A 22,856-nucleotide genomic window follows, 5' to 3' on the forward strand; every position below is an offset into this window, starting at 1 on the left:
TAGAAATCACTTGTCATGTTATTTAGCCAGAGCCGACAGACGTCTATCAACATGAGACATGCAGTAAAATGCAAGGATGAGTGTTGTATACAAATGCACGTCTAAAACGTAATTTACTGGTTTACAAGAAGTTGCTTAACTTCTAAATACTGAAAAGAAGCATTTGATCAATTTAGTATTGTACTATTGTAAAATCTGGACACTGGACAAGTTTAAAAAAGAATGATCAAAATTGATGCAGCAAAGGCCCACATATTCTGACATTTGGTTTGTTATAGCTCCAGAAACACTTAACTTCCCACAATGCAACAGGACAGCAAATTTTATTAGACCCTCTATGCCTAGTAAACAAAAAGTGTTATAAACCTATTGTCACACAGGCTTTTTGATATAAATTTGTAATCTCTAAACCAACCCTTTAATTAAAATGACAATCATTGTAACAGGAGATATATTTTTACATTTATTCTGTTAACTGTGGTTTTCACTTCATTACTTTTCTGCTTTTCAGTTTGTGCCCATGACTAATTTATATTCAGCAAAGGTCAAGAGATAAAATTAATTCCAAAATGAGATATCAATCACTTCAAAGCACTGAATTCCCCTCAGATTCATTATTTATTAAAAAAAAAGTCCTTACATGTATTATTTATTAAAAAGTCTCTGATTTTAAAAAGATTGTTGACATTTAAGAGGGAAAAAAAAAATCCAAAATTGAAACATACAGTTTTGAAATGAAAGCCTTTAAAATACATGTGATGTTTTTTTTAATACCATGGTGACAGAGACGCTTGGACAAAGTGTGTCAATGCATAAACCAGAGAGAAATGGAATACGCCACGCTCCCTTGATGAACAACCTCAACACCAAAATAAATCTGCTCACAAACGTAAGCATCAACTGTTTCTCGTCAGAGCACTTTCATATCTGTGGAGATAATCAGAGGCGACAGAGGAATGCAGTCATTGGTCAGAGCTTTTAGATACAGGCGCATTAGTGGCCTGCTAAGCTGCCTCTGGAGAAAAGGATGATTGAAAGCTGTTGTCAATATGGGAGTTCCCTTATGTTATGTCACCACACTGTAGAGGCTTCCTCTCCTACACACACACACACACACATCCTCAATCAATAGTCTGCCGTCTCAGCTCCATACACACATCCTGTTATGTGATAATGTAAAACCACTTCACATCTGAACTTGCATGTCGGTAAATATACTGTTTGTGTATGTGTGAATGAATAATATAATCAATAAAAGACACAGAGCAGCCAGAAAATAGATAACTTTAACAATTTTATTTGTGAAAAACTACAAGCAAAATTCATAAATAGACATTTCTATTTGAAGCGGAGGAAAATGATCAAGTTAGCCTATAAGCGCAAAGTCGTGCACATAGCCAGAAACATGTATTTTAACATTATAAGCTAGACAAGGAGCCGTGATCCGCTGAAAATGCTGCATACATTTCCACACCAGGGAACATAATGTGACCATTTCACAAGAGGAAACAATGACACATCAGCTATAAGTTAACAAAAGAAAACACAAAAGAAAACGTAAAACTGGATTAAACAAAGAATGGATTATTGTACTGTCCCTACAATTTTTTTTTTCCACTTTTTTTTTTAAACCGACCAATAACTTTTAAAAGCATTGTACAAGACATTGTTATAGGAAGAAATGAGTTTGTATAATACATTTAATTGGAAATTCACGGTTAAGGTTATACAGTCAGTAAACAAGCATTCTATATTTGGGTCTCTGACAAACAAAGCTAAAAAATGTAACCATCTTTACACAGTAAATTAAGGTTACTGGTCGCACACAAGAACAGAACTGCTTGCGCGGAAAGGAAACAGGAAACAAAAGACTTCAGCTCCAATGCCATTTTCATAGTGTTTGCTTTTGCACCTTTTTAAAATTCTATATACAAGCAATAATTCATATACTCAGCAAATGGCCATTTGTCAATAATTTAACAATGAATCCTTTCTGTTGGAGTACTCAGTCAAGTGAATGTGGTTGCAGATAAGGCAGGTGAAAAGATGGCTTTTTAGGCCCATTTCTAATAGATTGCATTACAAAGCAGGGTATTGTTCTCAGTAAAAATTGGACAAAACATTTCCCCCTCTGACCCGACAGTCCCACTTTAGTTCTATTCACATTGCTTTTCCTCACTTTGAACACTGATCCCATATTTGTATGCAATAAAGTACATAATTACATATTTAACCATAGCTTAAGAGCAGAAAAAAGTTAGGAACACATATTTCCTGGACTTGAAACATTGCTTACGACACACATATGATTATCATCCCCACGTGTGAAACTGCAAAGCTTTTCGTCGACACAGATCAAATCCTGCCTCCCCCCCCCTTAGATCCTGGTAGGATATGTTGTGTTTAGGGACATATTAACCTCACCTAACCTGGTTTTAGTTGCTCTGGGAGCGGCTCAATTGGTGAGTTGGGGCCTCTGTTAGGGGAGCTACAGAGTGAAGAGGGGCCTTACTGAGGCCAAAGGTTTCGACTCAGCAAACCCTTCTCAGCTGCCCTCCCACACCCAGTCTGTCTCTCATCCACGATCCACCACTGATTGTGGAGCCGGGTGGTGTTCTTCAACTCAGCTCACAGTATGACGTTCTCTGCCCCGATTTAGCCGTGCACAGAGATGAGTGGACAATAAGAACACCATTTACATGGATTATATTAGTCTTTATTTAAACTGTTATTCATCTCACACATTAGATAATTGCATTTCAAATTGTTATTCATCTGTCTATGTATCATGTCATTATGAAATTCCTTTGGTCCTTCAATAAATAAAACTAAGATATCATATACACATTTATTCTTTATACAATTTCATACAGTTAAAAGGAAATGATGTTCTAGTATCAGCTAAGGTGAAAGTGAATTAAAACCCTTAAATAAGCCTTGCTGTTCTAAAAAATTGAAAGAGCAATTGTGTTCTATTAACTACTGCAATATTTTTTTTACCTTCAATGACAGGAGTCTTAAATTAATATTTAAAAAAAAAAAAAAAGTCAATTCAATTGTCAATCTTTGTAAGTTATTCATGTCTTTGCACTTGTTTCGGGGATATCAGGAAGATTCAAAGTTGTCTTTAGGACCACCACAAAAGAAAAATGAAATCGATTCACAACAGCTTGACACAACAGGTCTATTTTACAGTTCGATATGGTTTCACCAACTGGAACTGCATGTAACCATCCTTCAGTCACAACTGAAAATAAAAAAAGTCTGGCTCAAGAGCTGACAAGACAGCTCTACCTTCAGCCAGAAAACTTAATATTAAAGTACGGAATGCAGAAAATATCAACAGCTTTTAGTGTTTTACACAACAGCCTACACTGTACAGTTAAGGACATAAGATACTGTATAAGAGATCTGCTATAGCATACTAAATCATAGACAGTCTAGTTGAAAAAGTCAGGTGTCTGAAGTTCAGGTGACCTTCTTCTGATGCACATTGACCTGTACAGAACAAGTAGACGGACCTGATGGAGGTCCCGACAGTGTTCAGAGTGAGACAGTGTTGTTGAGAAAAGTGAATGAGAATTTGATTCATCAGCACTTTGTCACATTGAGTGAATGGGCAATCCCAGATTTGCAAAACCGCTTCACAGTGTATCTAGCACCAGTGTGTGTGTGTGTGTGTGTGTGTGTGTGTGTGTGTGTGTGTGTGTGTGTGTGTATATGTTTGTGTGTGTTTGTGTGTCTGTCTGTGACTCGAGTCTTGTCGTATCATTTCAACTGTAATAAAAACACTGAAGGAACGATCAATTGGCAGAGCTACACAGCAAAGCTTCAACATAAAAAGGAGAATATCAAAGTATACAGGTGCAACAGGTAATAAATAAGGGTAATAATAGTTTAAAGTTATTAAAATGATGGTGGTTATTGTGCCCAGCGGAGAATTCTTCTTTACAAAAACAAACAAAAAAAAAAAATGTCGACTTGGCCTCACATCCACGTACAAATATAAAACAATACATACAAGTGTCTGGATGCTACCGCAGGGGGGGTGTGGGGGGTAGGGGCGTTATTCCTTACAGCCCAGCTCTCCTTGCCTGTACGACGTGTGTGACCACGAGGGAAGCCCCCCTAAGCGGGGCGTTCATTTCCCAGGACAGGCGCACTGTGCTGTTCCTCTCAGCCAGCCAGCTCCTCTCAGCATCCAGGGGTGGTCATGGAATGGAGGCAGGGCAGCAGTGGGAAAGGTGAAATCTCTCCCCCTATGGGATCCATAGTGTCCAGAAACGTGGGGAAAAGGGGGGAGTGGAGCAGGGTGAGGACGGGTGGAAAAGGTGTGGGACCTCAGAACGACTCGTCGTGCCCCACAGAGAGATCCCCTTTAGGGGTGGAGGCGCGCGACGAGCCCTTGTCCATGCTCTCGGAGCCGGAGCTCTGGTGCTGCTGTTCGGAGCCCGCGCTGGACGTGATGGTGGACGAGGACGTGGATGAGGAGCGGGTCTTCTCCTTAAAGTCTGTTATGATCACTGTCACGTTCCCTACGGTGATAGCCAACTGCTGGGCAGTGCTCCGGTCAATGTTCTTCAGTTTGGGCCTGAGGGGCAAAAAACAGAAAAAAAAAGTTACTCTAGTTGACGACTAGAAATGCCAACCACGATATCTGTGTCTCAGCAACAACAAGGGGGAGGCTGCCAGCATTGTGTGGGTGGTTACACTAAATTGCTCAATTCATCGGTTGACACATGAACAGTCAGAACAAGTGTACATAAAGTGAGAGTGGGTGTTTAGTGTAAAAGATCATTTGTGAATCATTTGAGGTTTCTCACTAGATGCATTGCCTTCCTCTAAACAGAAGTGCTGTGTAGTCATAGATGTGAAACCATGTGTTCTGCTAAAGATATGCAGAGGAAGGAGGGGGTGCTACACACCTGGAAATGTGAGAGTTCTTGTTGGTCTTGGTTGCTGATTTGCCAGATTGTATGCTTTGTTTGTCGCTGGGTGGGCTCTGATGGTTGTCTGATTTAGGTCTGGAGGAAAACAGAAACACACCAGTGAGGATAAAAGCAGCACAGTAGACATCCACACACACACACACACACACATACACACACACACAATTGAAGCCTTGACATGCACACTGACCTGGTCTTTTTGCTGCTGGGCTTCTTCGTGACGGCTGGGCTGATGTCCTTCTCTCTGTCGGGTTTGTCTTTGATTGGCTGTTCCTTGTCGCTCTTGTCTTTCTCAGGGGTGTCTCCCTCTGGCCTCACTCTCTCTGGACGCTCACCTTCGGGACGTCCCTCTCCGTTGGCGCGCTCCCCTTCGCCATCTGGGCGCTCCTTGTCTGAGCGCTCGCTCCTCTCCCTCCGCTCCTTCTTGGGCGGGGGAGGCATTGGGTACTGCTGAGCCACCTGCTGGGCAACCAGCTGGGAGTTGATCCTGGGTTTCCTGTGGAGGAGATCCAAGGCACAAACATGGATTAGCCTCGTAGTGGAGCTGTGAGCAGACTCTGGCCACACACCAACACAGTCACACTACGGCTGACAGAGAGAGGTGACTGAACGTAGAGGCCATTGAGGGAAAAAGGCTGCTGCTCCCCAGCTGCTGCAGAGGTAGGTTTACGCAGCCGCTTCCTGGTGGAGCAGCTCTGTTTTGAGGGGTAATCTCATTAGCTCACGGCTGTAATAAAATGAATGCACAGGATCACAAGGTGGGACATTTGCAGCACGTCACTTAGGTCCTCTAATCTGATTACTGCAGGGATGGCCCCATTTGTCACAGACTGAGACTCAGTTGGACATGGTGGAGCTGCCACACTCACTGAGCTCGGCAGCAACCAGAGAGCTTGTCTGTCCACTTCTGACTCATTTTCACACACATCAACATAAACCATAACCATATTTGAGTTTGATCATTTGAATTCAGCAAAGACAATAAAAGCGTCGATAGATGTAAAGATAAATGTGCAAATTTCAAAGAATCACACACCCATTTCCTAAATTTCAGTTCACATGAAACCATCCTTTTCTGAAAACATCTTGTCCACTGTGATGTGTCACCACTAAACTCCTACATGCATACAGCAAAAGCAGCATCTTGCCCTGATCAGCTGTGCAGATGAACAGGGCCTGAAGTTGGGAGGCATAATGCTAAACCGGAGCCCGACACACACACCTGCAGCATAATGGACACCAGCTGGAGGCATCTGGGAGGAAGCAGAGGACCCGGGGAGAGAGGGAAGGATGACTGCAGCCTTCCAGAGACTCCGACTCAGCCGAGACCAAACTGCAGCCAGCAACATGGCTAATCACAGGCCAGCACTGGGCAAGCATGGTGAGGAATAAACCACAAGTACGCTCACACACACAAACACGCACTTGAAAGCTTAGCGTGCAAACAAACAGCCTGGCACGGCTCGATGACTACTCAGGAGGCCTTTCAACAGGAACACAACAAGTTATACGAGCTAGCTGTGTATACACAACCTTCCAAACCCAATTCTGGTCCTGGCACGAAGACTTTTTGTAATGTCCCAGCAGTAGAGAGGGGGGCCCTTGATGATTAGGACTGCTTTAGGAGACCTGTGGTCAAGTGGGGAATCTTGAAAGGTCTAGAAAGTCTGCCAGTGGAATAGGGCTGGGCGATAAAACAATATCAATAATTTTCACGATAAAATCTTCCACAATAACGATGATGAATTTATGAGGGTTTTTTTGATAGTTACTTTTGAGTCCGTTTTCCTCCAACTACAAAAACACTACATGAACAGCCAATCATACAGCAGAGAAACAAACGCATGTGGTTGACGCATGTTTCTGGCCCCTCCGACTCACAACAACATCACCTTTGTGGAGTAGCCTACTCAGAAGAAAATGAGCAGCTGCGGGAGCGAGACTGAGTGTGAGGAAACTGTCTCCAAAGATGAAGAAATTGTACCAGAGAGGCAATGAGGGACCTCTACAACCTTGGCTTAAAACCCGTTCTGCACTAACCAGCCAGACTGCTCATCACCACCAAAGACGGTGGTAGGAGGCGGCTATCTTCTGTTCGGGAGGCCAGTGAGTTCCTAACCAAACACCGGCGTAGCGTGGCTGAGGACACAGGGGAGAGGGAGTGATAACGCCGGGTCAACAAGTCTGTGGCTAGCATGCTAATCTGCTAGTTCGCACCAGCAATGGATGACCTATGCAAAATTTACCTCGAGAAACTTTTCTGAGGGCAGGACTGCACCCCGGTTTACCTAACGGGGTTAGTTACTTGCATTCATAATGCTCCAATTATGTTTTTTTTTCCAATTTATTATGAAAAAAACCCACATGCCTGAGAGAGTGGACAGATTAGGGCGGGCTGTGGCTCAGGAGGTGGAGGGGGTCGTCCACTGATCGGAAGATTGGTGGTTTAATTCCCAGCTCCAGTCTGAATATCCAAAGTGTCCTTGAGCAAGATACTCAACCCCAAATTGCTACTGATGGCTGTGCCATCAGTGTGTGGATGTGTATGAATGATTAGATCCCCTCTGATGGGCATGTTGGGACCTTGCATGGTAGCCCCTGTATCCATTCAGCGTGTGAATGTGCGTGAATGGGTCAATGTGTAGTGTAAAACACGCTTTGAGTGGTCGGAAGACTAGAAAGGCGCTACAGAAGTATAGTCCATTTACCATTTAGTCTTTCTTGCAAGAAACAATATTCAAAGAATTTACAATTGTATAATCATCCTCAACATATATGTTTTTATTTTCTTTAATCAATGTTCAGTATACTACCTCTAAAATGTTTGAGAGAAACAAGACATTTGATGTGCTGGGAATCACAGCAGTTGTTTACATATTTATTGCTGGAAATGGATGGGCTGTAGTGGAACAAGTCAAGGAGCAAATGCTTGTGGCAAAAACAGAAGATGCTCAATAGTGGTGTTCAACTGATTGTGCTGATTTCAGTGGCTTGCTGTGGAGAGTGGTTTTCAGACAGCTGCTTAAGTGGTTGGCCTCAGTGTTTCAATTTTGCAACATCTTGTCAGTCCAGTAACTTGTTTCTACACTTTCATCTTCACTTGTCTTTCAGAACTGACACTCCACTCCCTAAACTCTATACTTTACTAGGCCAACACTAAAATTTAAACTTTTTTCCCTTGTTCTCTTATTTTTTGGTCCAATTCTTTTCACAACTTTTCTCTCTACTGCTCCAACAAGCTCATTTGCTCTCCTCCTGCTGCAGTCTATTACAGACACAGTGTCTCTCCTTGAGGAGGGGGTGTGGGCGTTCAGCCGATCAGAAGCCAATCAATCGGGGCATAATAGAGCATCATGTTGTAATGCTTGCACTACACTCCAATCAATACACCAGCTGTGGCGAATGCTGATGAGCCCTGGGCTGTTGATCCAGTATCCATTAGCTGCTGTGGTTCTCTGGAGCCTCAGGCTCTTTCTACCTGCTGCCCTTGTGTGAGTCGCCCACTGGAGGCCTTCAGTGGGTGCAAATTAGATGGTGATATGGGAGTGAAATTTTCTTCCCATCCCATCTTAGCTGCATAATTGCCAATCCTATCCTGTTCCCATCAAAATGATCCCAGGTCCATTTCAATCTAGAATTTATTACTTCCCATGTAAGTACTAGTAATGAGTATTAGAGCTCCTACTCATAGTATTTGGATAAGTCTCACTACAGTCATCAAGGCTTTTAAATGTTTTAATCATAAAGTGGATAATAAATTAATTACAGAGTTATGATGTTGGGTTTACAGCATTGGAACTCTTCTGTAGTTAACACAACAACAATTTGTCAAAGCAGGACTATCACTGATTTTCTATGTTTATATACTGAGCAAATAATACATGTAATTACCCCATGCTGAACTGGCTGTGACATTTAAAACAAATGTCAGATGATATGAACATAAATTCCTCCAGACTACTGTACACTACTGAGCCTTGGTTTTCCCTATCGTGCCTTTATTCTGATGACACAATGCAGTCTACCCCGTGGGAAACCAGTGGGTCCCATGAGTACCCCTGGTTTCCTGATTCCACTTCAAACTGTGATGGGAAATCTTCAACATGCTGCTGTGAAAGTGTGACAAAGAATTCAATTTTTGGGAGGGTGGAAACTTGTGGTAATTGACACAACAGCAATGAGCTAATGCCTTTAGGGCACCATAAAAGGGTCAGCCCCAAGAATAGCAAGGGCTCACCCATACACACTCCTCATGAAAAAATGTTTGTGTCTCTAACACACAGCCATAAGTAAACACAGCACAAACAACATTCAGCACGTCCAGCAATCATTTTTGTTGGGCAGTGTGCGTTGTTAGCCAAGGAGGTTGTGAATGAATGAGTGAGTGCTTGATAAGCTCCACGCCTCTTCTGCCTGTTGCGGAGCTGAGGCCCCGGTCAGAGCCTGAGATTTGTGTCAGCAGCAGCAGAAGCTGCCCCAGTAGTCAAGCAGTGATTCAGTGCCAGCTGTAAGTCAGCCATGAGTTGCTGCTGGCATGATAGAGCCACCGCTCTGTTTGCCCCATTATTTATTTACTGACCACACATCATGACTTTGCACAGCGTTGCTCTGTGGCACATTAACATGGCTGGAGATTCTGAATGACATCATATGTGTGTGCCACTTGCATTTATTTAAAAATATACTTAATAATTAATATCAATTTTCATATTTAACATTAATTTCATATTTAGATAATATGCCCTTGTTGAGCATAAATATACCAATTTAACTAAAACATTATTGGCACATATTATTTTGCAAACATCCAAATCAAACAGAAATCATGTATAGGCCACAAGAGGTACTGAAAATGATACTGGGAGCAGGACCAGGAGTGAACCCCAGGGTCCAATTGCTGAAATTGCTCCCACTGCTGCCAATAAATTCCTAGGGAACCACTGTGCGTTTGTGTGTGTCAAGTGTGTAAAGCCTGCTGTTGAACCATTTCCCACTGTGAGGGCTTACAGCATATTACCTTCCCTTTGCACTACAATAGACCGCCATTGACAGCTCCTCCTATGCTTGCCCCTAAATTCAGCCGTCTGGGTGAGGGAGGAGTGGGGAGTCTCCCTCCACGGGATGCCCCGAAATAACTATCATCATGCTTGAAAGCTCCTAATTCAGTCAGACTGACACCCATATTTAGATTGCTCCACTCAGCCTGAACAATCCCAGAGACAGACACACCTCTGCTCAGCTGGTGCTCTCGCTGGCCAGGAGCAGCCGATTCTGCTAGCCAAGAGCAAAAGCTGAGGCTGCTCTTTCAGAGGGAACTCTTTCTAGAGAAACCAAAAACAATGAGCCCAAGCACTTGGAGAGACAGAGTAATGAAGAGAGTGAGTGAGCAATGGAGAGTGTGATAGAGAGAGAGAGGCGCAGGAAAGCCCTCATTAACACAGCTCTTTTATTTGAAGTGCTGTGTGGAGGACAAGCAATTATTTCCTGCCAGGCTGAGTGAATGCAGTGGCAGACAGCTGAGTGAAGAGGAGAGAGAGAGTGAGACAGCCAACAGACAACAGTATTCTTCAGCCATGGACAACCCACTGAAGAGCAGAGACTATTTAACATCACCCACTCACTCATTCAGACTTAGTCAATAACCACATCTACACAGTACAAACGGGTGCTCCTTGTCCTAAATGAAGTACAAAGTTGTTCAGAAACATGAATCCTCTATTCACATGCATTCAGCAATGACCTGCTTTCCCCTGCATTGGACTAAAAGACCATTACAGCCTCAGCCTGGAGAAAATCACTTAGATCCAACATGTGAGAATGCCGCGGGGCTTCAGTTTGATCACATCACCTCCCTATGATGTGCCGGCAACCATGTAACCAATGATCTACATGCACTCGTCTGTGTCAACACTCACAGTATGCCTTGATCATTATGTAGAAGCATGTGATGCCCTCCCTTCCCCCTACAGTTATGGAGGGTGATGGAGCAGAGCCCAGAGCTCTCTGGCTGTACCGCTTGGAATATGTTAACCAGTCAGTGGGTATATGTATGCTCCATTGTTCTATTGTTGAATGTTGGACAATCTTTCCACAACGACTTGAGTGCTGCACGGACCCAGACTGACCCAATTTGTGTAGTCTGGCTTTACCTAAACAGCTGACAAAATGTTTCTCCAAACAGGGCAAGATTAAAGATTCTTCGTTTGGGTAAAAAAAATATTTTTAATAATTTCATTACTGCAAAACATTCAGCAACAACTATTTACATGAATACATGTTGCACATTATCCTTAGGGTTTCTTGGATGTTCAGCACAAATTAGAACACAGTCCAGTGAAAAATAAGCAATTGGTGAGGCTTAGAATACACATACAAAGAATCGCAAAAATGATGAAATTTAGCTGCGAGGCCAAACTTCAAAAATTCATAACTAAAAAAATATTTGCAGAAGAGCTACAGAATTTTTCAAGGCTCCATGAATTTAATAGAGGTTTTCACATTAATTTTTTTGAGAAAATCCATGACATGAACTGGGAAAAGTTCTCAATTCTGGGTGAATTGGCATGGAATGAACCCAATATTAAAGGACTTGGATAATGATTGGGGCCAGATAAACTTGATCGTGACATACCTACTTGATGAATGACTTAAATGATTAGTCAATTATTAAAATTGCTGACAATTAATTTTCAGTTGATCAACATAGCACTAATTAAAAACTTGTATTTCATGCCAGGACCAGACCCTTAGTATGCATGCAAGCTGGGTCCGAACCCTGCCAAAATTTGTCAGTACCCTTGGGTTCATTCAGGCTCTCCCTGAGTTGCTGACCTCTATGTCTCAAGCATTATCCTCAGCTAACAGTCCAAAGATTGAGATCACTACTAAACAGAATCTTTCATAAATGCACCTCCATCAGTGCACATGAACTAAGCTATTCATTCACTGGGATGTTCAATCGAAAAATGACATAAAAATAACACTGGGACCCTGCATCTGAGGTCCCCTGTGAGCGAATTCTTGATCAGTCTGAGTCTGAAGTGACAGGAGCAGTGTTGTCACCTCTAGCCATAAGTAATCTGTGTGAGTGAGTGTGCTGGGGAGGTTGAATGAGGATAACCTGAAGAGTGGCCTGGGGCTACAGCGCTTCTCAATTCATTCCCACTGCCCACCAGAGGCATTAAGCATTCATCCCTTCATCCGTCCCTTCCAGTCAGGATTTTGAGGGCTTAATGTTACTGTCATTTCTCCCCCTTCTCCCAACACCTAACCCTCCTTGTGGGGTAATGCGGATCCCCCACAGTGTTCTATCGTTTTCTTTTAGTGCTCTGTATGCACAGCAGGTTCCCAGAAAGCATCTAGACCCATGCACCTTTACCCCAAACAGTAAAAGAGCACAACAGTCAGGCATGACATTTAGTTCCCACGGTACTGACAATACTGGCCGGGGCAAAGAAATTCAAGAAAATATCACATTAGACATAAAAGATATTTCAACTTTTCTGCAACAATTGTAAATCCTATGTACCAGACTAGCTGCTGGCTACATCTCCTGACAGGTTAAAGGTTCCTGACATCTAAGTGAGACACACACAAGCAGAAGAATTAGAAGAGAAATTGTAAACATTTGTGTCTACTCGTGTGAGAAAAAAAAAAGACTTTATCTTCACGCTGACAAGTCTTTTCTTTCCGTGACTGACCTTTCTGGCTATTAACTGCCTGGCATCGGGTAGACTGACAGCGAGTCATTGCAAAGACACTAAACATGTATGAGCTCCTTCCATCAGCAGCAATGTGTCACATTGCTGAGTATCACTCATTTGTTTCCTTCCTCTCTGTTGCGACTCGATCACTCTCTCTTTGTCTTCTTCCCTTCACTTTCTCCCTGCGCTTTATCCCCCACTGCCACCCCCCTCTAAATCCTGCTGGCTTTAAGTAGGTCTCTTCTTCACCTCTCTTTATCTCCTCCTCTGATGTTTTGCCTCTAGTGTGCATGAGTTATCTGTCACCCCATCTTGCTGCTGTCCCATCCTCTTCTTGCCCCTTTGCTTTAGTATAAACAGAGTCTGGTTTGAATTTGCTCAACAAATCATCAGGCAGCAGTGCCAAAGGGGACACTGCACCTTCACAGCATGCTCTTGTGTTCTGCACAAGTGGAACAACATTAAGCAAACAAACAAAAACAACAGGTGGGGAAACTTGATGCCAAGAGGTCAAACACAAAGCCTCTACTGCCTACTGTAACCATGATTCAGATCTGCCAAACTGATTTGGGGTTTTCTAGACTACGGCTTCTTGGTAATGCTCAAACTAACAACTATTAACTAGCTCTGAAACTAGTGTGATGATCAACAGTATCAAAACCTTCATCACTAGGAATTACCTCATCACTTTCCCAAGAGAAAACAGTCAGCGCTGGTTTCTCATATGCAGTCAATGACATGTCAAATGTTGCTGTTCATTCCCCATGCATGGATGGTGGCGCTGGTACAAACAGAAAAGGCTGTCCAGTCTGGTTCTCTCCCTCTATGGGTAATGATGTGCTTCGCTCTGCTTTAGCCCCTGGAGACTCTTGGCTGAGTGAGCACATCCCCCTTGCAGCCATCCATACCCCCCTTTCTTCAACACACAAATGTCCAGACGCTACACTCCTCTCTTTCTCTTTACTGCTCTGTTTCTCTCCTTGTCCTCTCTTGCCCTCTTCCTTACTACCCAGCTAGCTGTGACTCCACATTTAACAACTCCCTCCCTCACTCCCTCCTTGTCCTCATATGCCTTTTTCTGTATTTTCCTGATTGGGAGGAGCCCCGATTCAACAGCGCTCTCTACATTTCTCTGTTTTGTCAGATTGCCAAATTGGCTATTGTATTTAATCACTCACACTCTGCCAAATCCCATGAAGTAATTAAGAACTTTTAAATCCGGCAATTAACATGTAAAGATTAGGGCTACCCGCTCCTGCTTAGGGTTTTAGCGCAGATGCTGATAATGCTGGATAAGCAAAAGCAGTTTCCTCTGACAGGGGGCTGCTGTGGTGGCAGGGGGTGGGGGCGAGGAAGTGCAGATATAAATTGAGCGCCGGCATGTCCCTCTTATGTAATTCCATTATCCTAGACAATTTGCCTTAATGTGACAGTGGTAGAATCCACAGATTATAATGACTCTATTCCATCATTGTAAAGGACAGAAAGGCACACACAATGAGACACACAAACACAGACACACACACAACACTCATCTTACAATAATTGTGCAGCCTCGACACTTACACACACAGAGAGATGCACTTTTACTTTTCTGGCCCCAGTGTTAACCCACAGCATTGTGGTTGGGCATTAGATTTTATTGATCCTGATTCTGCTTATTAATCCTGGTTCTAACTTTCATAATCTATGGTTTTCCATAAAGGTTTACTATAAAGCCATGAAGTAAATGCATTACACATTTACTTAACTGCATGAACATCTGTAAATATCTACAGAATCATGGACAAATTACAGTAATCGTCTATGGTTGAGTCATATGCCACAGTGATCAGACATTTTTTCAACTCAGAATCCTTCATATGTGGGACAATATTTGCACATGACATAAACAGTTAAGAGTAGGCTAATCTAAACAGACTGGTGACATATTAACGCAGACAGAATACAACGCAATCATGTGCAAACACTAACGCATGTGTTTTCATTTCATTTTTTTGTATAGCTCAATTTAACCTTTTACGGGTGATGACTTTACATCATAAATTCCGCTGACAGTCGAGACTTATGTAATCTTTTACTGAGTAATCTGAACTTCACCCACGAAGATCACCTGACAAAAACTAAGATTAGATGGATATGCATTTTCTTGTTTTACCCACATCTACATTCACCATAAACGTATGGTAATTATAACCTTACAACACTGTATGAACAAATATGGGCAAAGATCTTTGTATAAATATTTATTAGTAAGGGCAATCTTAACTTTTTCAAGGCCATTTATCACCTGCCTTCTATCTGATACCTGTATCAATAAACTTGTAAATCTCATACTGCCGTATACATAGCAGGGTTGGGTCAGTTTCTGGTTTGGTTCTGTCCGGTCTATGAGCTGAAACCGGTTTGATTTTTTGCAAACCAGCATTTGTCATTATGAGACGTCTAAGCGTCTCACATGGAGGTTCCGACACTGATAAAGCCAGTTGCTGCTGTCTGCTGCTGTCCATCTTGCTGGAAGCCAAAGACTAGCTGGAGGAGGCAGGCTGACCCTGGCTAATAGCGCAGATCTCACCGATAACCTGGATAAACTCTGCTTACAGGACTGCTTACAGCTACCAGCAGTCTGAGAGCAGTTTGTGTTTTGAAAACAACCCGCAGATATAAAGGGACGCAACAGATCATTTTACCAGCCTACATAGTAGCTAGCAGCTAGTTAGCATGGCTAGCATCGTTAGCATAGCATAGCCATGCTGTGCTGTGTGTAGCCGCGGTGTTTCTGATTCTTATACCAGAAACACCACGGCGACACACAGCACCCTAGCACAAGAAAAAAGGTTAAGTTGAATGGTTGTTGTGAGAAATGAAAACACAATGTGTTACTCAGTTGTCCTGGCCGTGGTGCCGCTACACGCTTTCTTCTTCTTCTTCTGTTGAGTTTTATGGCGGTTGGCATCCATAAGTCTTGCATTACCGCCATCTGCTGAATTGTAACAGCTTCACAGTGCAAACTACTTACAGCATCCACCCAAAGTGCTCCCATTCACAACATTTTCCATTCGATAACCCAGACTCAATTGTCTGAGTTGGTGCAAATCCTCCCCTCAGTTTTATATCTCTGTCTTTTTCAGATATGTTTAAGAATCTCCTGGCAGCATCCAGTAATCCTCTGCAACTTTCTCTGTATTTCAACAGCACAATTATGACCATGGCAATGAATGCCAAAAATCATTTCTTTTACATGCAGATATTCTGATCAGCACCATGTCCATGTAGTTACACATGTATGAAGAAAAATAGACTCGAAGCCTAAAAAATATGCTTCGGGTCGCAGCTTCGCGTTTATTGGGTGTGACACACGAGCCATTTCGCAAGCAGTGTAGACAGCTGTAATGATAACATACAAGCATGTTGTTCTGTCAAACTAAAATAATTTTGCCTCAAATTTTGCTCTTCAACAAAATACTTAATTATCGCAATGAAATGTACTGAAACAAATGTATGTGTGATGCAAAAAGACAACATTTTCATCTACAAGCCCCCTTGGCAGGCGAGTCAAAAAGTTAATTTTGGACACTGTGCTGAGCCCGTATGGTGATTTCCCTCGCAGCACTACACTCTCATTATGTTCCAATCAGGAGCGTCACGTGCGACACCTAGTCGTAAAATTCAGTATTACAAGTCCAGTCTGGTCTTTGGCTTAATATCAAACCGGTTTGAAAATTTTACATCGGCCCAACCCTAATACATAGTATATCAGTTTTTATGTTTGTTCACGTTATGTGTACTTTGAGCAGCTTCAGATAAATGTAAGTTGGTGTATTTAATCTAGTAAGAGCGCTGCATTTTGCTAACAAGTGAAAGACTCCCGTTTGTTCTGTTCTATATAAAGCGCTGATGGAAGCTTCTTGAAATGGTTGAAAACATAGCAACAGAGCAGAGATAACAGCACAGCAGTCAAAGACTGAGGTACCTCAAGACTTCCTGTGATCCCCACCATCAATCAACTTTAGAGGGCTCCTAATGGTTTCTCCCTGGGCCCCGGGGCTGCCAGAGGTGCATACCAAACACCACCACAAAGCAAACTGATGTACAGCAACACGGTATCACGTTCACACAGCGATCTGGTTCAGATGCCAGAAACATTTAAATATGATCGCATGCACCTCACAGGGGATGCTAATGCAAGCCCTTCTCCAGTTACCAAAGAACCAGGCACTGAACATGAACGCTGAACACTTGGGCTACTTGGACTTGTAGATTAGTAGCAAGGTCAGGTGCAAAAAGCAGAGTGCTTTCTTGTTTAAGAGTCAGAGTGGTAGAGGCTAGATTTTGCCTTCTTAGGTATCATGTTACATCACTGAGCTGGACTGGGTCAACAGGTTCGTTAGGCTGCGCTTGACTGGGGAGAACAGGGCCTCTCCCTGCATGCTGATGCCACAGCCAGAGTTTTGCTCTCGTTAACACACATTCTTGCCTCCATTAGCACAAATCAGAGCAGCATGACCCACAGTTACCTGGATTACCTACTGCTGGTAGGGGACAAAGTGTGATTCAAGCCTCGCCATGGTGTGAGCTACTATCTGTCCATCACCATGGATCATGTTCGTTGTATATTCTCCATCAGCACCTGTAGAAACAGCTGGTGTCCCGATGACTCAAAGCAGACTGTGAGGGATGGATGTACCAAGCTCAAGGGAAAAATAGTGGTCTGATTCTGAATTTCTTTTTGACACGTAGGTACCCCCTGTATGACAAACTGTTGCTGATAACCAAATCACTGTGCTAGTGTTTGCTGATTGCTACCTGTTGTACCAACAGCTTATCAGGAATAGATGAAGATAATGCATGATTGGCTGTGATGCAGCCCAGAACAGCTGCATCCATCTTCTCCTTACGGTCTCTATTGTTAGAGACAAGTACAGTCAATACTGACTGACCTCCATCCCATGATACAGAAAAAAAAGCTACACTTGGGGACTGTGGAACAGTTACCTTTCACACATTCACACCACACCAAGCCATTTCAAACATGTCTTAAATGACTGCACAAATCAATAGTGAAGCTTATCTTATAGTTCACACAAAAGACCAAGGGCGATCCAAATGACACTTCAAAGTTAAGAACAGAACTGCTCTGACTCCTACCACAAGCAAGGAACTGTAATTTGTGAACACACGTGTCCTCCTGCATAAAAGCCCATTCAAAGTAGAGCCTCAGATAAAACGAGCGAGACAAGCATCCACACAGAGCCTTAAGTGTGAATCATTTAGCTGAGAGCATGTTGCTTTTGTCACATGCTTTACTGTAATACAGTGGAGGAAAGACAGCTAATTAGTACTCATTAGAGTAAAAGGCAGCCCCACAACTAAACAACTGCATTAACCAAAGGCTAACTTTCAGATCAAACAGCCATGTGTGACAACCACTCCAGTGATGTCATTTACCAAATAGAAGCTACTGGGCTGTTGCCAAAGCACAGTGGTTGGGTGGCTATGACATGTTTGTCTCCGCTTCCTGCTCTTGCGCAGCGTGCTCAGTCTACACTATCAACTGTGGTCTTAAGCTACACTCTGCTAGGATAAGATCATAGGGGGAGGGGAGCCAGACAATTAAGACTGAATTCAGTCTTTTCTCAGTAAACCAGCATCAGCTTTCTCCCCGTTTGTGGTGCACCCAGGGTGTCAGCCGAACCACTCATTGTAAAACCACAGCTGGAAAGGTTAGGGTGCAAGGGACTTGTCAACAAACCCACAAATGACTCATCTATCTCTCCATCTCATCATGCAACTGATGACATGAGCAAACAAACTCACACCGTGGCAAACAACTTATCATCAAAAACATTCCCCAGAACAGGGGGAGGAGGCGTCAGTATATACACAAAACCGAAAGGGAATCCCATCATGATATTCGAGTTACACAGTGATTTCATCTCAGTTTCCCATAAGACGCCGTCTTCTGCTGACATCACAAAATTCATTCTGACTAAAGCTCAGGGGAAATGTCTGGGACACACAAGCCGGTTACTATAAATGTTGATATGATTAATCTGGAGGAATTTTCTGAGAGCAAATCACTTGTAAACAGCTTTGGGAACAAAGCAAGTCTGTAGTGGTTTGAGTTTTGTTGAGTTTAATCATAGACAAATGTGAAGACTGACACTTATGATGCAAAATATGGCTTTTTGGAACATAGGACAAAAACCTGGCAAAGCTATGAACACAAGTGTCACACCAGGTTGGGCATGAAATGACACTGGCTTAAACTAAATGACAGGAGAGAACAAATCTGACAGAAAGAAATGGAAAATGCACATCTGGAATTTATCTCTAATTCTGATTACAACCACTCCTTCACCTAAAAAAATATATCCACCTCATGCACATTAAATCTGACTCGTCAGACCATTTTAAGAGCCCCTGCAATCCTACAGGTAGGTGGTATGCACACACATGCATTCACCTTTTTTCACTCCATAAACCGCAGCCCTCTCGCTGTTGCTCTGTTGATGCGCTGTAGCTGTACAGCCATCATGAAGTATGGTCCCTCTCCCCCCGCCCACCCCACCCCCCTCTGGCTAGTGAAGCAGCCAGCCTACCTAGACGAATGCATAAAAGCAATGCAATGTTAGTCGCATGAGATGAGAAACTACGGATAATCCAGACAACAGCAGGAGATGTTTGCAAGATTGTCCATCAACAAGTCCCCATTCGCTCACACACAAATAGGCTGTCGATCAAAGTTGTCATTCCCATAAATTGCGATGCAATGCTGCTGCAGCCAGCCAAGCAGGGGGAAAAACGAGACGCTCAGACTAGAGAGAGAGGGAGCGCTACGTTACCTTGTGGATGTGCCCTTCCTCACATCGCAGATGCTGCATTTGAAAGCCTCGGCGGTGTTCCTGAAGGTGCAGACGCTACAGTCCCAGTAGCCGTCGTCAGCGGTCTGTTTGGCTTGTCTTTTTGGCCTTACAAATGAGACAAATGTTAAGGTCAAGTTAGTTTGTAAATGCCACGAACAAATTTTCATGAATTAACAAGAAAGGAGATTTGGACAAACATAGCCCGTTATGTAATATACAAGCTACTTAGTACGGCACAAAGCATGACGGTGTTGTCATTTATATTGGGTTCGAGTCCCGGCAAGTAGAGCTCCTTGGTTAATAAATCCCCACAGTGGCGAAGCGGGCGACTATCCACACCGTCCGACTGTATCGCCAGCTAGGCTAGCAGGCAGGCAAGCAATGCTAGATTTTTCGGCATCGAAGCTTAGCATGTCGGCTGATAAAACCAATATCGAACAATGTCCATTTCGACACTGCACCCCTCAAAAGGCTTCATCGAGACGGAAGAGCGTTTCAGGGAATGCCAGGCGTATCCTCTGAAAAATTTCCCTTTGTCTGTTAAGTGACTGGGTTGTAGGGAGCGAGAAGCCGCCATAGTGACTGCACTATTCTAGCTAGCTGTGGCATACCAACTGAAAAAGGGAGAAACGATCCCTGAGTGAGGGAAACGCATCCAAATATCGAGCCCATAACGCCCTAAACAAGTAGAAATCGACAGTGGGCGGTCGCATTACCTGGTAGGGCTCTTTTTGTCGCCCATGGTGAAGAATAATCCTCGGAAATAAGAAGAAAAAGGGGCCTCCTTTTAATTGTCAGACAGTGTAGTAGGATCCAGATAGAGCCGCTGCTGAAGCTGTTGGCAGACAGGCTCCACTCAGCGCTGGCTCGAGGCACGGCACAGCGACTGACTGCACTACCCCACGTGACCGCTGCCTGGCCAATCACAGCGCGACTCGGTTTAAAAGTCTGGATTGATATTTACGGTAGTAGCTATTTTAATAACTACTAGAGATATTTGACAGAGCACAGCTCACCCACACACGCGTACATAAAGATTAAAATGTTGCAATGTTGATTTATATTTCGAGACAACCATAGTAAAAACAAATCTATACAAAAACTTTTTTTGACACAAATACAACATATGCTGTACGTGTATGCACACACGTATGTGGGGGTAATATGGCCAAACATGACATGGGATTGACATGTCATGACCAAAAGAACCAATTTAATACCCCAAATACCGTAACACATACACATATACAATACATACACACACCCACATGTATCCATACAAATAATGTAATACATAATAATACACACACTCTATACAGAACTTGAAAAATCAATTCAAAGTGCAGAGGAAACAATATACAATAATATAATATACAATATACAAAATAGGTAAAGCAATTAAATTAAGGTAACATGTAGAAAAGTAAAAGAAAAGAAACAAGTTATTACAGAGTTGTCAAAACTACAATAAGTCATTATGTTTTTAAAAAATCCAGTTGAGTGCAGTCACCGCAAGCTCTTTAGTCCCAGTACATTAAAGGGTTTTAATTCTGGTTCTTAGAAAAACCGGTGGGGGGCTGCTCATGACCTCCTGCAGCATTCTAGCTCATTTAGGGATAAAGATCCCCTTGAGACATGTTTTAAGACGTATAAAATACTGAATAATAATTTGTCTGATATAGTTTTTACACAAAAACATCCTATAAACTGCTAACAAAATCTTAAAAGCAGCTTCTCCCTCATGGAAGAATCCAGAATCTACGAATATGCAAATATGTTTCCTTTCAAAGGCTTATCTGCTACTTTATCTGCTACTTCACTGAAAAGTACATTCTCAGTATAGCTGACGTGGAAGTTTCAAATTTCCACATCACACTTTTGCGAGTCGCATATTGAACCACAACTGGCTTACAAACTAGTTGTGATGTCACAAAATCCTTCTCGTGTGCACACTCCATTGAGATTTAAGGTGAGCACAGAGAAACTTTCCCCCTTCAGCTGAAGAATGTGAAAACAGTCTTCTATTGTCAAACTCTGCATGTGCATCATTCTGCATATCAAACATCCAAGTGAAGATACACATACAAAACATGTTTCTGGTCAGAAGGAGGGGGTCTTTAATAATCCTATTGATAATAATAACAATAATAATAATAGTGGCACAGATGTATCCATGATAGAGGCATGAAAGAATCATTCCAAAAGCAATAATGATTTTGAGCCTTTCCCAGCATGCATTGTGCAAAAAGATAGGAAACTCTCTGGACAGATATTCAGTCTATTACAGAGTTTAAATATGGGCAAACAATACATTCACTATCAATTACAGGCTTATGGGCAATTTAGAGTTACAGGTTCACCTGGACTGCATAACATTTTGGAATGTGTGAGGATACCAAAGCACCTGGAGGAAAGCTGTGTTAACATGGAGAGAATATGCAAGCTCCACACAAAACACCAAGGCTGTATTTTAACACAGACAGTTTTGCTGTGAAGTAATATTGCAGATCATTTAGGCAGTGCCTCCCACACCTATAAAAGAAAGGTGCCCACATAAGTATTTAATCATCCTTGAACTATGCTATCAGAAAAGTTAGATTTTATTTTTGCATGTAGCATTGTGGCATATCCAAATATGTTAAAAATATATATTCTCTTTCATTAATAACAGTTATATTGACAAACCTCACCAATTAGACCTCAAGCATTTTTTCTCAAGAGTTTTCTGGAACATCAAGTTGAATGGGGAAGATACAGTCTGACTGGACTCATTGTCCTGCTCTGTTTACTGAAACAAACATGTCCATAGTCTCTTAAATTGGTTCAAGACCCCAATAAGACACAGAAGACTTTCATTCTTCTAGCCTTTGCAAGAGAAACTTTTAATCGCCCCTTTACCCTCCTGGCTCTGACAGGCTGCGTCATGGAATGTGTTGGAGCAAACACTGCACCTCTTGCGCGCCTCCGCTCTGCCCAGGACAAGGCTCTCTGTGGGGGAGACCAAGCGTGAATCATGTAGGCTCATTAGCTGCTCTCCACGGCTCCAGGTCCTATTGTGAATCCCTCGCTTTTTCAGTTCAGAGTGAATATCCGTGCCTCCACATAAGTCTGCCCTCCGCCCAGTGATTACCTCTGCTTAGCTCATAGCATGCTGCTCTAATTGAGCTTCATCACAGTGGCCTACTGATAACTACAATTCAGTCAAAACAACATTAAGCCCTGGCTCGCTGGTTCTGTAATGAGTTCCTGGGAAAACTGCTTTCACAAAAAAAAAAAAAAAAAAAAAACTTGCATGTTATACAGCACTCACTTGCACAGACTCTAGCAAGTAGAGTTCA

At 42.7% G+C, this 22,856-nt stretch overlaps 1 protein-coding gene across 1 annotated transcript; it reads right to left on the bottom strand.

Annotated features, from left to right (window-relative positions):
* Positions 1-1,277: 1,277 nt before the first annotated feature.
* rybpb (RING1 and YY1 binding protein b) lies at positions 1,278-20,399 on the bottom strand. The gene is made up of 5 exons (XM_044349228.1): positions 20,235-20,399; positions 19,498-19,623; positions 5,140-5,445; positions 4,926-5,024; positions 1,278-4,591 (listed from the first exon to the last, which is right to left on the bottom strand). Exons 1-5 carry the CDS (start codon positions 20,258-20,260, stop codon positions 4,342-4,344), a joined length of 807 nt encoding a protein of 268 aa, XP_044205163.1. The 5' UTR covers positions 20,261-20,399; the 3' UTR covers positions 1,278-4,341.
* Between the last annotated feature and the right edge of the window lie 2,457 nt (positions 20,400-22,856).

The sequence above is a fragment of the Thunnus albacares genome, chromosome 4 (assembly GCF_914725855.1).
Source record: "Thunnus albacares chromosome 4, fThuAlb1.1, whole genome shotgun sequence".
Classification (NCBI taxonomy): domain Eukaryota; kingdom Metazoa; phylum Chordata; class Actinopteri; order Scombriformes; family Scombridae; genus Thunnus; species Thunnus albacares.